The sequence below is a fragment of the Heliconius melpomene genome, chromosome 5 (genome assembly GCF_056956725.1).
Source record: "Heliconius melpomene rosina isolate 202511_hmr_F chromosome 5, ASM5695672v1, whole genome shotgun sequence".
Taxonomy (NCBI): Eukaryota; Metazoa; Arthropoda; class Insecta; order Lepidoptera; family Nymphalidae; genus Heliconius; species Heliconius melpomene.
Genome location: NC_140393.1, coordinates 1,502,249 through 1,517,933, shown reverse-complemented (window position 1 = coordinate 1,517,933; position 15,685 = coordinate 1,502,249). Strand labels below are relative to the sequence as shown.

Sequence of the window (15,685 nt, the reverse complement as noted above, 5' to 3'; positions counted from 1 at the left end):
AAAGATATAAAAGACTACATTTGTAAATTTTATTCAAGTTTTTCTTATCCATAAATTGGGAGAGGTCATTGTGAACCAGTGGGAACAGAGTCCGACTGTAAATGCAATAGTGGGTTCGTTTCTCATTTAGGGAAATGAATTATTTTCTCCTTAAGTCATTACTTAACGTTTTGAATTTAGTTGAAGTTAGTAAAGCAGCTGGCTTCACTCTTTTTACCATACTATTAAATATAAAGAATTAGCTCAAAAAAAATACAGTTTTTAATATGAAACTCAAATTTACCCGCATTTTCGCATATCATGTATGAAGATTAAAATTTTAATTATTGTAAAGACCCAGCTCTTGCTAGGAGACACTTAAAAATCCCTATTTTCATACTCCCATAGATGCTACATTTTACGCTCATATTACGTTGGTAATCTTTCCACTACCTCAATATACATTTCAGAATAAGCCTCTCCTCATATTAGTAAAAGCAAACTAATATCATTATATCATTATGGTAGGTTTTTTTATATAAAATTTTAGGTATGAAAATAATTATAGTAATTGATTTATTTCGCATTAAGGAAAGATTTTCAGAAAAAACTGGATTTATAGTCCACCCAATCGAAGTAGCGGGCTACGACTAGTAAGGCAGTTAAGCAAATGGAGAACAAAGTTTCAAATCAAGTAATCAATTTTCGCATTTTTTTTGTATCCCACATATAGCAGCGTAGGCAGAGGGAACCTAGTGTTAAGAGACCCCGTTACCTACGTTCTGATCAACTTGTGAGTGGTGGAACTCCGCGATTGTAGTTTAGTACCAGAGCGAAGATATGAAAATATTAATAAATAACAATTCATTCCCCCAAGTAGTCATCGAACCCACACCTTGTGTTGCTGTCACACTTACGCCTCATATATTGTACTTATTTCTTCTCACAAAAAGTAAAAAGTAACGCCCGCTTCCGCCGTTACAATGTCGCCGTTACCTCAAACGGGCTTAGTGCTTGCATGCGTACCAAATCCGGATACGCGGGCACGTCGTAAAGCACTGTCTTTTCACTCACAACCTATATGCTATGTGAATATGAAATATAGGTTTATGCCCGCCGTATATTGCTTCTATGGAATTAATGTTTTGTATGACCATTTTGGTAGTTTAAAAAATATATGGATATTCTCTGAGAATGATGAAAAAAAACTTCTGTACATTTACGATCATATGTTTCTATACTAATACTAGTTTTTTTTCGTTCCAATAGGAATTTTAGGGAATTTGCTCTTAGTGCTCCCCTATACTCCATAAACTTCGTATATGCCCGATACCAGGCACTTTCGCTCCCCACTTTACCTTGAATTCTCGAGGCATTACATGTTCGGTTGCGAAATTCAACGCCGTGCTCCGTTACCAGTGCAAGTAAATAAAATTATCAAATATTTAATTCGCCCGAATGGGAATTAAACTCACAACCGTCGCGCTTACAGTCGTACGTTTGTACCACTGCGCCACAACGGCCTCAAACGCTTAGTTATCATCAGCTATTTCACCACAGGCAAAGCCACGAGCGAAAGCTAGTAATAAATATATACGATTATATTTTTGTAGTAAGACAAAGTGTACACGAGTTTTTACTTATCACAAGAAATCGTAAGAGACTTTTCCCCCAAACGATGTTAATACAAGATTTTTAGCGTTAATGATGTCAAGTAAAGAGTTCGTGAAAATGGAACAGTGTTGTTAGAAACACGTAAATATCACGATATAATGATGTTGGAGCAAGTACTTACATAACCTTGATCTGAAGGATTAAATTATATTCTTTTTAAGTGTCCATGTTGAAGACTATTCACTATTATTAAGTTAATATTTAATATGCTATTGCCAGTCGCGGCGAAGGTGCATAAGCTTGCGACTGTAAACGCGACAGGTTGTGGGTTCGATTCCCGCTGTGGTAACGAAGCAAAGGGCAGCGTTGAGTTCCGCCATTTACGACGCAATCCTCCAGAATTTTCAATCTTTCAGCGAAAAGTAGAAAACGGAAGTTTCTTAATAATCTCTCTGTCTACCCTGCTATGTGCGGCATTCAGGGTGAAGCTAGAAAACAATAATGTGCGTAAGAAACAGGATGTCTTAACACTAAGTTCTCTCTGCCAGCAATTAATCAGTGTCCAAGTTAATTCATAATTCACTCCAGCATGAAAACCATACAAGCGAAATTTATAAAAACTGAAGAAGAGAAGAAAAAGAAAATTCTACTTACTTTAATACAAAACCTTTAGCTTTCGATCCGAAGCTTTCATGTCAAAATTTTCACTGAATTATAATCATCTTATACTTATTTGAAACATTAATTATAAAATTCTCTAAAACATTTTCCAAGTAAAAGAATCTTACATACGCAAAATTAAGTACTAAATAACAATCAAGGTATTAAAAAACCTCCCAAGGAGCCGCAAAACAAAAGTTTTATAACGAGTACAATTTGTCATGTTTACTTCTCCGTAAGAGATAACAAGCTTGGTTATAAACTTTTATCTGCTCTCTGATATATAAAGTTTTCTGGCGTTGTGTTTTTTATTTATAAAAGATATATAAAAAGATAGATGAAGATCTAGATAAGAAGTTATAAGTTCTAATTTATAACTTCTTATCTAGATAATTTTAAGTTCTAATCAGGGGGCACAAGCGTGCAACGAGGGTATAGTTCGATCCCAATGGGAATCCTGCCCTGGCCTTCACACAATCCCCTTTGTGGAGTTATTTAAAAATGATTTTTTTCGGGTTGTAAAAAGTGTGACGTTGTGTTCCGCAATGTGTCAGTCAGACAACGTATTTATTTACAAATTTTAAAGTTTTTTTTCTGTCTAAGTCCCAAAACCGCGATATGAGCGAAAATAAAGAGTATACATATACAATCAAATTTTAGGTTGTCAATAATTTTATTCACAATTCTAAACAGATTAACAAGATAAATCAATAAATAAAACTTATGTATACTTATATACAAACAAACATTACTAGAAAAACATGGGAACAACTAAAACATTGTGGTAAACTCAATTAGGAAATTAAAAATCAAGATGGAACCCGAACCCAAAACGGACTCGTTTCTGTCTGTCTATGAGAGTGCTGGTCATTAATCGAATTACTCGAACTTCGTTATGTGGCTCGTGAAACAAAAGGTCCCTCTGATATGTGAAGCCACCGCAACGTTGGGAATCCACGAAAATTTTCAACTCCGAACCATTTTCATAGCCTTTACTAAGTGCCAGACCAACTGTAGCTGGACTGCTATTGTAATTATCGTTCACTATCGTCGCTATCCGTAAATTTTGAGAAAATTGCTTGTAAAGACACACTTGGAAACCGATTCTACTGATTGTGGAAGACAGTGTGAACGACGCTCGTTCGTATCTCCCGCTGACTGACAAATCTGGTGATAAAGGCTGCGATAAAGGCTTTAAACCGAATTCGCTGCCAACACTGAACTCCGGAGTCACTTTATACATCCACTGGGTAACTAATTTTAACGTATTAGGGTCGACATCTTTCATGGAACACGATAGAGAGTTAATGGACTTTTCGCCGTCTTTCTCAATAATAATTTCAGTTTCAGATGAGACTAGATCCTTTATTTTAGACGTCAATCGTATCTCGTAGTCGTCCAAGGCCTCCTTGTAAGTAGCCATCGCTGATCCCGAAGAATCAATTAACAAGCCATCTTCAATGTTCTTGGCGTCCATTTCCTTGTGTATGAAATGTGTGAAAGATTTGTATGATTCATTCATTTTTGCAAGATTATAATTTTGAACTAGTTTCACTTTATCATATATTTCTCTGAGAACGACCATTTTGGCACCAACGAAACACTTTGGAAAAATACTTTTTGCTTCAGCGTGTACATCACTCAGCCTTGTCAACGCGTGTGAAGTCTTATCAGGAGTGATCACTATTATCTCTTTCTTTTTTGGCAACAGCTTTTGGAGGCTCGAAATGAAATTGCTGACCTCCTCTTTGATCACCGACTCGTTTATATCCATTAGAGAAGTATTATTATTTGTTTTCGTATTTTCAATTTATTAAATAACAGGTCTAACGTCATTGGCCTGTCTACGAATATTTTTAACCGCACTTTCGACGTGTGGCCAGACACACGCCGCAAGAAGTCTGATTATATTTAGTGTGTAATTAATACTTACTTCCCACGATATTATTGTACCTCATCTAGACCCATTTTCTGTGTATTTTAGGCTTTATTGCTGTTATAAATTGATATTAAATTAGTGAAATACTCGTAATTTTTATATATTGTCTATCCATATATGTAACCGTCGTGACGCATTACAGTTGTAGATTCGATTCCTATTCAGAACAATTAAGTATTTAATATCATCGTTTCCTCGCTCTGGTATCAGAGCAAAGCGCAGCGTTGAGTTTCATCACTTAGAAAGCCTCCAGAAATCGGCGGAAAATGGGGAATTATTAATTTGTGGGATAGAGAGGGAAGATACTCCCTGTATCTTAACACTAAGTTCCCAGGTTCCCTCTGCCTATTCTGCTATGTGTAGGTGGAATTGGAGTATAAATATAACTTTTCCAAATATAGCCATTACACTCAGTAGCCACATATCCACTACTACACAATGGCAATGTACCTACATCCACGATTTAATTAAATTTCAGTGCTTTCAATAACGACCGAATTTTCGTACACATAATCTTGTATTCGATGTGAAAATCGATACATGTAATTAAAATCGAGCAATTTTGTTTAAATTAAATATATTTAATCCGTTAACTCGAGTACAGGAAATTACACAAAACAGCTTTTAATATATGTACGGTCACAATATTTTTTTAAAATGTAAGGTACATTTTAAGAAGCGTATAACTAATATATGTATATAGTAGTGTGAGTTTGAACTAATGAACTAGGGAACCTTGGAACCTAGTGTTAAGACAACGCACCTGTAGCTCCTCTGATGCTGCACGGGGTCGTGGGCGGCGGTGGTCACCACCAGGTCACCCGAACGCTCGTTTGCTTTGTCCTTTTTCCATAAAAAAAAAAGACAATACGTTCTCTATTAAGGCACTTCCGTTCCCCACTTTTCGCTGAATTCTTGAGCCATTGAATTACACATGGCTCAAACCCGCACTTTGCTCTCTTACCAGAGCGGTAAAGTGTAAATAATTAATTCTTCCAAATATAAATCGAACTCACTACCGTCGCGCTTACAGTCACACGCTTATGCTTACGCCACGAGGGCCTCGTAGAGAATCGTTTAACTAAAACATAGTATTCCGTGACGTACCCTTAATTTTCCGCTATCACACTTTAATCACGTTGCAAGGCAACGGTGATTTATTATTTGCGTTGGCAATTCACCACCTGTCCTCCTTACTTCCCCGGGGGAAACCCCTTTTAGGGTATTGCAATCAACAACCGACTATAGGAAAGCCATTGGGAGCAATCGTTCTGTTTCTATTATGGAATGTATTTGTTTTTTTCAAGGAAGTGAGTAGAAGTCTATTATGCTTATTTGTTTTTTTTATCTTTTATTTTGGTGTTGAACTATTTAGTTAAGATTGTTTAGATAGTAACTTACGGCGTATGAAGAATAAATTATATTAATTTCTCATCTTTGATAAGAAAGCAAACAGCGAAAAGTTGGGACTGTATTGTTTACCCTACTACTTTTTACTTGTAAAGCAGTATTATTTTAGTTTTATAAATTATTGACTTTTGCTATACCAAAGAATGACCAATCATAATTTTCTATTCTTATCTTTGAATTGAAATAGAATAGAATATTGTGAAACTACGAGTATTTCCTAAGTTTTCAATAGCCGACGCAACAACGGTGCGTTAAATAAATTTAAACTTCAACTCCTCTTATTAATTCTCCAAAAAAAGAAGGCAGACAGAGGGAACCTATTGATAAGAAATTCCGTTCTCCATATTTCAACCAATTTTCGAATGTGTCGCGCGGCGTTTAGCTTCGCCACACGACACATTCATCGCACTTTATTACCTTTTAAATCCAAATTTGTAATAAATGATATCCAAAATTGAATGTATTCGAATGTAAATCGCATTTGCGGCTCCTCAATCCTCAAAGAAGATAAGGCTTTGATCGTACGAGCGAATCAAAAGACCGTTTTCAATTACTTAAACGTCTAATCCCGGTTAACCGTATTATTATTTGTGAACTTATTTTAGAATAATCATTTTAGTGGAAATTTAGCTTTGGAATGAAAGAAAAAGAACTAAAATATGTTGAATTTATATTTAAAAAAGTTATAGATCTTGGTGGAACAGACAGAACTTAGTTCCAAAGCAATGAAATAAAATTATTTATTTCACGCGTGAAACTTTAAGCACAATCGGTAGGGGGTTGGATTCCCACTAAAGCAAACGAAACATTTAATATTTTCTATTACGGCGTTTGGTTTCGCCACTCAACACGCAAAGCCTCAAGAATTTTTGAATAGTGAAGAACGGAGTGTGTTTATATAAGATGCCCTTTACCTACCCTATTATGTGAGGATTACAGCTTAAAGCTAAAAAAATGGATCTACTTATATCCATATGCATTTGAAAGTATCTCAGGAGGATATTTTTATAAATGTTCTTAATATATAATAGTCTATTAAGAAAAGTCATTTAAAAGTGAGTATCAATTTACTACACTTCACAAACTATTTCCATTGCGTTACTTAGAACTGTGGACTTGAGAGGAATTCGCTATTTCAGTCTCGATTCTCGTGTTTCTCACTAAGCTTAATAGTTTTGTCAATTTGCAGAATACTGGCTTATATTGCGTTAGTTTAAAGGCCGAAGTTGTATGTATATGTCATACATTTAAAGGCAAAATACTGTATGATGTTTAATGAACTACCGTTTCCGGACCCTTTCGTTTTATTAGTTTGCTTTCGGTTATTGTTTTCACATGTTTGTGTAGTTTAAAATAGTATTAGTTATATATTTCTATACATTTATCAGTTATTTTCATCAATAATTAGCCTTTGGTGTTATAATATGTCATAGTTTTTATCAACATAATAATAATTTCAAGTTGATAGCTTCCAGCATTTATCTTGATCTCGAGATATATCTAGAGGTATTTAATGGTCTTGACAAACGGTCATACGGACAACAAAATGATTCTATACGGGTTCCGTTTTTACCTTTTGGGGTACGGAACTCCTCAAAGGTTACTAATAAATTATTCGAGCACATTTGATTGGTATTGAAAAGCGTGATATGTAGGTTTTTTAAACTATTTTTCTTTATAGAATACTCGCACTTCCTAACCTGCCTTGTCTCCTCTACTTTCTTCTTCTTCTTATAAACTGTGAAGCTGAAAAAACAATATCAGACACTCGACCTTCAGCATATAAAGATAATTTCTATTTTCATAGAAGTCCTAATAGATATAAAGAAAAAACATTTTATTCAAAGAAAGAGCTTTTAACGTCAATTGTCGAAACGTCTCAAGGCCTAAAAGAAAACCAACAAATGTTTTGAAGAAAACTATTATTTGAAGATAGTTAGGGCCCTTTGTGAATTTCTTCCATTTTAGTTACTTTGTGTACATGAATAGATATCTTGTTATTTATCGTCTACTTATTATAATATAAAGGAAAATATTTGAAAGGACCTTTTTTTACTAATACTAAGATGTTGCTGCGACATTGCTTAATAGTAGAGGCACAAGCGTGTGACTGTAAACGCGACAGGTTGTAGGTTCGATTCCCACTCGAGAAAATTAAATATTTTTCAGGATATAGTTAGTATTTTCATATCTTTCTTCTATATTGCGGGCGGCGGGCAATGTAGTTTTCCAAAAAAATGAAAAAAGTAGTGAAAAAAAAATTTAAAATTAATTTGCGAATATCCTTTTTTTTTGTCCCTCTTATTAATAAAATAAAAATAATTTCATTTAACTTGGCGTCTACGTAATGAAAGAGACCGGAAAACGAAATATCTAGTATATCCTGTTACTAGTATATCCTTGAAATATTTCTAGTTTCTCTAGAAAATAAAATACACTCGTATATATATTTTATTTATCCCAAAATCTTTATAGAATCATGGAATTTTGTCAGTTTACTTACTTAAAAGTTTAGGGATTAAAGCTGTTCAAATTTCCTTCCTCGGCCACCCCTAGGGGTGAATTGTAAAAGTTTAAATTGATTATTTCTGGGTAAAGAAGCTATAAATTGTTTCTAATGAAATGGGATCTAAGGCACTAAATTTATTTCAAAGAGGTCTGAAAATAATTACTTATTATTTTACGGGTTTTGTTTCATTAAATCCTTATTCTTATCATGAATACTATTTTTCTATCATTATCAATTGTTCGCTTAGGTGAAATAAATTGTAGAGTTGGGTTCTGTTGGGTTCCAATACAATGGCTATCAGTTTACAATATAGCTAACTGATTCAACTGCAAATACGTGGTTAAAATATTTTCTATTTTGTACAATTCAACATTGCGTTTTATCTACGGAGAAATAAAAATAATTTAAATATAATCCTTCCCATTCAAAATTTTCCCTTATTCCCAGCACTTAGTAGAGTAGGCAGAGGGAACCTGGGAACCTAGTATAAAGACACTCCGTTCTCATTAAGTCACTTCCCTTCTCTACTTTGCGCCAAATTCTGGAGGCAGTGCGTGTTTAGTGGCGAAACTCGACGCTGCGTTTCGCCTTGTTACCAGAGCGAAGAAATTTAAATATTTCATTCTCTCGAGTTGGAATCAAACCCCTCACGTTTACAGTCATTCGTTTGTTTCCCTTTACCGCAACGGCCTCTACCTACCTAGATCATGAAAATTATTTAGAAAAATCATATCTAAACTGAAACAAAACTACTATATAACGCTAGTTAGCAAATAAAAAGCTTAAAATTTATGCATATTTACATTTCTGCATAAAAGTGCAAATATAAACGTGTAATATGCATACTGTGTACACGCACACTGTACCGGAAATGCATCTCGTCTTGGCAGCGTTCCACGCCGTGATTCTACATACGAGTATAGTCAACGGAAACGTCATTTCATACCATCCTATTTAACTTTGAATGCTTTCTAATAACCAACTATTTCTATAATTTCTCTAATAACTTTTCTCTAACTTATATTGATTCTCTTTCATCTACTATAGAATATAATAGCACACTACGTACTGTCTTGTTCGTTTCCGATGTGATTATAAACACAATTTTATTTATTTTAAGAATTTATTAAAAAACCAGGAAACAGAAAGTTTATGTTAGTACAAAAATAAATATTTACTTGATAGGTTCTATACTACAAATATGTTATCTTCTGCATTTAAATAATATGGAGAAAAGTACTCTAGCTCAATTTTTTGTTCAACTAGCGGCGCGTTGAGTACTACCACTCAACACGCACTGACTCTAGAGTTGGGCGGAAGGTAGGAAACGGAAGTGACTTAATGGAACAGGATGTCCCAAAAAAAACGTTCCCTTTACATACTCTGCTAAATTTGAAATACAACTTGAGGCTAAATAAAGAAGAATCTTAAAGAAAAGCAAAAATAATACAATTTCTAAACTTTTCCCCATATTCCCCTTCATTTTATAAGGATAGGGTGATAAATAATCAGAGAGAATAGAAGCATTACGCAAACCTGGCCTCGTATTTATTATGGATAATGTCCTAACTTTCTGAGGGTAAACAAGCTCTTTTATTTTTATGGAAAATATTGTTCATCCCTCCAATAACGTTCTCTTACTGAAGTGTTCTCCGGGATGGAGATGGGGTCCGCAAATAACGGCCTATATTCTGTTATACGAATATTTTTAATAAACTTTTGAGAATTTCATATTTTTTGGGGGAAGTATTTTTTTCTTTAATTTCAATAATATTTTATATATTTAGTTATATTAAATTTTTTTCGCGTAAATTACATTCACTATAGCTACAATTAATAAATTACTTTAGAAAAGCCACGGGCTCAAATTTTTTATTTATAGCTTTGGGTTTGAACCTGGAAACCTCCAACACAACGGAACAGATAAAGAGGGGTTTTTTCCATTTCTCTGGCGGAAATAAACGCCGCGTTTTGCCTCGTTACAAGAGTTTCTTCGAGTGGGAATCGAATTCACAATCTGTCGCGTGCCCTTGCGCTACGACTGGTCTACACTACTATATGGTTATATAGTGTTAACTAATAGATAAACTTCTAATAACCCTTCCTTAGCAGTCGGGAAAAACATTTCTAATAAATGAACTTCTAGGAGCATTTTGATACAAAAAAATGAAAGAAGTATAAAAAGAAAAATTTAGAATTTTTTGTATGATTTTTAGTTGTTTTTTTTTATTTTTAGCAAGTTAGCAATTCATAGCCATTCATTCAGTGGGTATACAGTAATAAAATATTTTGAAGTCATTAAAATTTTCGCAACACCGACCTTGTTTTCGTTGAGGAAACATGAGGAGTACAAACTTTGCAAGTCTTTTATATGGGTCACCGTTAATAAAGCGGTTTTCTATATTAAAATAATATCTTTCATTAATTTTATTCAAGGCTATCTTAAATAAAAAAATCAAAACAGTTTCATGCTATACCCCGTATACAATATGGTAGGCAGAAGGAACTTAGTGTTAAGAAGTTCCGCTCATCACGCGATGTCACGAATTCGAACAGAACATAGAGAACGGAGTTTTCCCACTAGCTTTTCTTTGCCTACCCAATTTCGCCAAAATATTTTTTAATTTCTTAAAAAATATAATTTAAAAATAAAACATATCAAAAAGTTATTTTTAGTAATATCAAACTGGAACAGCATGCACTGTATTCTGTATGTATCATATCGTCGACCTGTCGCAATGCATTTTGATTTTAATCAACTAACGTATGTATCAGAATCATTTACTTAATGGACTCTCGATATTATTAATATGTGAATATTATAATATGTTTATAATAAACGTTAATGGATTAATAATTAATAATTGTAAATGGTTTAATAATTAGTCATGTTTACTATTAAACTGATTATATTAATAATTAGTATGGCCCTAGTGGTAAATGTTAATTTTATATTTATAGATTTTTATTTGAGTATTGAGGAGTGGGGAAGGGAGTCTTAACACTAGGTTCCCCATACCCCTATAAACGTAAGTGATGTGGGTTCATTTCCCACTTGGGGGAATAAATTATTTTTCCCCCAAGGGATTCAGTATGACACTAAAAAAATATTGTGACTAGCGTCATATCAAATTTATACCATATATTTTTAACAATATAACAATGGATATTTTCTTTTAATTTTGAATATAAATGTATTTTAGTTTTCCATAACAATGTATTGAAAATAGATTTATTTACCCAGCATTGTTTGTGTTGCGTTCGATATTGAAACTTGTGTTTTTTTAATTTTGACGAAATAATGCCTTTTATTGTTTTTCTCTTTTTGTAATAATATTACACCAAAAAGAACAAGTTCCATTTTCTAGATATATTTGGGGTATTGTTTGGGGTTCTATTACATTTATAAATGCTACTGCAAATAGATTACTATTATATCTTCCATATACTTACATTTTTTTCACTAAAAAAACGTTAATAATTATAACAAAAACCTATATGATATCCAAATCTGAAATACGTGTCTAAGTAACTAAGCAATATAGATAATATATACATGTACGACCTACTTTTAGTAAAAATAATAGAGCCTCTTAGGCAAAATATTTTCTTGTACTCGTATGGAAAATGTTATTTCTAAAGATGTTGGGAAAGAAAATAATATTTTTGCTAATAATTAATTAGGACATTAAAGGCAGAAAGTAGGAAGGGAGTAGATTGCCCGTTACGTAACGTTAGGTTTCCCTTTTCCTACCCTCGTATAAGCAGGATAGAGCGTGAAGATAAAAAACTATTTTTTTTCTTCACTATATATTTCGCACGCCTTGGGTAGGCAGAGAGAATTTAGTGTTAAGTTACTCCGTTACCATAATCACTTCCATTCCCCACTTTCTGCCGAACTCTTCAGGGATTGTGTGTTGAAAGGCGGAACCCAGCACTGCACTTTTCCTTGTTACCAGAGTTATTAAATATGTATTTTTGATATGATAAAAATGTATTTTTATATTAAAAGTATACTTTTATTTCTACCAGGTTTAAACTATGTGGTCAGGCAAGAAGTGCTCCGACGGCGGCGCCGGGTCCCCCACCGAGGAGGAAGTCAAGGTCGTGCTTGTGGGTGACACGCAGTGCGGGAAAACATCTTTAGTACAGAGATTTGTATCTGATAATTTTGTTGAGGTAAGTTACCAGGTTTTTTACCTTACCTAGGTTTTAACAGTTTTTCAGATTCCCTCTTTGTTTCACATATAGTAGGAAAGGAAGGTAGGTAGTACGTCCTTCGATTTGTTTTGATTACGTGAGATTGGCGTAATGGCGGATTAAATTAAATTTAAGGAATCTACAACCCAAAAATATAGGCCTCTAATTTCGTCCATTTTTTCCGCTCCTATGCTAGTTATCTCTTGTTTTTGTCCACTATGGATACCATGTCATTTGCCCATTAACGGTTTTCGAATCCAAAACTATTGCATTCAATCAGAAGTTATGAGTAATATTTTTTATCCAAAACTATCTATTTAAGCGTTGGAGTTCACCTTCAAAATATTAACGATAGCAAAAACAAAATCGACCACAGGAAGTATATCTTTAAGCACAGAGACACAGCAATAGCAATATCCGCAAAATTGTTTGAAAGCGGTGCCAGCGCTACAGTCATGATGGAAACGTCCCACTTTCCACCAAAACTAGGCCTTTCAGCCCGACCGACTTTACTTTTAATGAATTCACACATCACTTTAATTTCACTAGCTTTGTACTGCGCGAATGTGTTGAATTAATTGTTTTTGATAAATAGTTCTGTGTCCTAGAGTGTCTATTCTTAAACAAAGATGTAAGTCGTCGTGATGCAGCAGCATAGGGTGTGACTGTAAACGTGATGAACCCTCAAAGGATTCGATTACCACTAGGTGGAAAGAGTTGTTAACAACTTCTTGCTCTGCTTTTTTGGGGATTGGGGAACGGAAGTGTTTTAATGGGAACGAAGTTTTTGTAACTCTAGATTCCCAGATTCTCTTAGCCTACCCTGCAACCCTGCAGGATACAGCGTGAAGTGGAAAAAAAAACAAAAACGGTTCCACATTTTTTCGCTACAAATAGCAAGGCAGAAAGAAATTACCGTTTACCTCTTCTGAAGATTCGCAAAACTCAACGCCGTTTTCATTACAAAGCTGAAAAATGAAAATAATGATCTCACGGGAATCGAATAGACAACCGTCGTGGTAGTCACACACTGTATTTCACAATGTTAATGTAAGTCTAAAATTATAATGAAAATTCCTTGTATTTTTTTATAAAATAACTGAAATTGCGTTGAGAATTTCGAATTTGCATTATTAAATCTGGGAACAGGACTAGTGCTTTCATCGTGTTTATTTAATTTATTTTTGTAACGTTCGTGTTTAATTCAATCGTATATTTATAGATTTTTTTTATTAGTTTTTAGTTAATATATATATCTTTATAAGTAATAATATATATTTTTAATAAAATACTAATTACATTTTATAACGAGTATTCGTCAAAAAAGTTATACAAGTAAATTAGGGGTTAAAAATTAAAAACATATTTTTAGGGTTACGATTATTTTACTAGTGTCAATGTAGCTTATTGCTTATTGTTTTCTGCCTAAATTTATGACATTGCTTCTTTATAGAGTGGCGGAACTTAACGCTAATGAAAATATCTCGAACTAACATATTTCATTAAATTTTTAATTAATAAAACTTAAACTAATACTTACAATAATTATTTCATATAATTATATAGCTGTTCGAGCCGTATTTTCGATATGTGAACATATATCGGGACGTTAATCCTGAACTTTTAATAGCTTCGTGGCTGGTTAACAGAGCGAGGCACTTGTAATGGAAATTTGATATATAACTGTATTTACTTTGACAAAGTTATAGTATTTGTTTATCTTTTTAACCAGAACTTACGATTAGTTTTTAATCATTTGCTACTCGATCTGCACGATCGTTTTTGAGGTATACCGCGTTTCGGTGCGTAACTGAACGCTGCGCTATGTGTAACCAAATGAATTATATTTGACTCTATCGTGGTACAGTGGGATAGCATGTTTCGTCAAAATGCGGCGTGCAGTTACAAGAATCAACCCTCATTGTCTCGAATTATAACGAGAGATGAAGAACGGAGTGTGAACATTGAATTATTTCTGTCTACCCTACTATGAGGAAAAAACATATAACTACTAAGCATACTTATTCATTTTCGATGGTAAATAAAAATAAGATAGAACCTCCATTTCCTTTGTTATTAGTTACCTAAAACCTGAAAGTGCTTATAAAGCTAGACTAGCCGCCGGCAGTCATGTAAACATGTGTTCGAGTTTGAAGATCACCTAAGTCGTTGAACAAGTAGTTTACTGCCTCTAGATAGTGATCTACTACATCTTTATCTATCTTTAGATAGTAATATATTTTTGCTGATGTTTTTTATATTACGTCTAAATATTTTTTCTAATAAAATGAAGACGCTTCTCGCAGTCAACATTTCGCATCCCATACAGTAAGATGGGCTTAGAAAGCTAGAGTCAAGACACTTCGTTTATCGCAATTCGTCCGAATTCGATACATTATGTATTAAGTGGCGGGACTCAATGTCACGATTTGTCTTATCAGAACGGAAAATAGAAATAGTTTGCCCGTTACTATCGCATTTACAAAGAGAGTTGAAACTCTCTTTATAAATGCGATGATAATGGCATCACAAACATCACTCGCAACGCCATTCATCATCATTTCATTTAATTTCGCGGTTAAATTCCACCACTCAACACGCAATGCCTCCAGAATCCGACGAAAAATTGGAAACGTAAGTGGTTGAAGTGTCTTTAGTATTAACACTAGGTTCACAGGCACCTTTTACCTACCCTGCTGTGTACGGGATGTAGCGTGAAACTAAAAAAAAATCATAATAAATTAATTTTTTTTAAGTTATACACTTCTTCTAGAATTTCGATTTCCACAAAAACAAAATCGCTGACAAAACCTAGTACCTAATACTTAAATATATATTTACTGCTGCCCTAAAACAACACGCTGTGTACATTTATATTTGGGGCGTGCGTCTACAAAAGGATAATAGATATTACTGAGGGCTAAACGATTTTTCGATATCGTTACCCCCCGTTAAAATTGTTTGGGAAACGGAACGGAATTAAATTATATTATGAAGTTTGCTTGAAATCGTTGATTAAAATTTTAATAGTTTTGTAATGTTGAGACTATCGTGGCACAGGGGCAATTAAAGGAGGTGGGGGGGGGGTTGTATTCTATTCCGAAGAAATTAAATGTTTAATATTTATATTTCTTAGCTTTGGTAACGAGGTAAATGGCAGTTTTGAATTACCCGCAATGCCTCAAGAATTCGGCGGTAAATGGGCAGTGGAAGTATCTTCTCTAATGGTAAACGGAGCGGAACTTACATTAGGTTCCCAGGTTCCCTCTGCCTATCATACTAAAAAAATTGTTGCTCTGATAATAGGGAAGCGATTCATTGAGTTCGGCCCCGTGAAAAACGGAGGGTCTTGACACTTAAGTTCTTTCAGGTCT

General features: G+C 34.0%; 2 protein-coding genes across 5 annotated transcripts in view; one reads left to right on the top strand and one right to left on the bottom strand.

The window, feature by feature from the left end:
• The window catches only part of LOC146538818 (rho-related GTP-binding protein RhoN-like), a 102,661-nt gene that overhangs the window by 57,023 nt on the left and 29,953 nt on the right, over window positions 1–15,685 (top strand). For all 4 annotated transcript variants that reach the window (XM_085185503.1, XM_085185504.1, XM_085185502.1 and 1 more), the window contains one exon: window positions 12,144–12,290. In XM_085185503.1, coding sequence (XP_085041629.1) covers window positions 12,153–12,290 — 138 coding nt within the window. In that variant the 5' untranslated portion in view covers window positions 12,144–12,152. The remainder of the gene's footprint in view (window positions 1–12,143; window positions 12,291–15,685) is intronic.
• Window positions 3,015–4,132, bottom strand: LOC146538823 (mitochondrial import receptor subunit TOM40 homolog). The gene has a single exon (XM_085185657.1). The coding sequence runs from the start codon at window positions 4,025–4,027 to the stop codon at window positions 3,056–3,058; it is 972 nt and encodes a 323-aa protein (XP_085041783.1). The 5' UTR covers window positions 4,028–4,132; the 3' UTR covers window positions 3,015–3,055.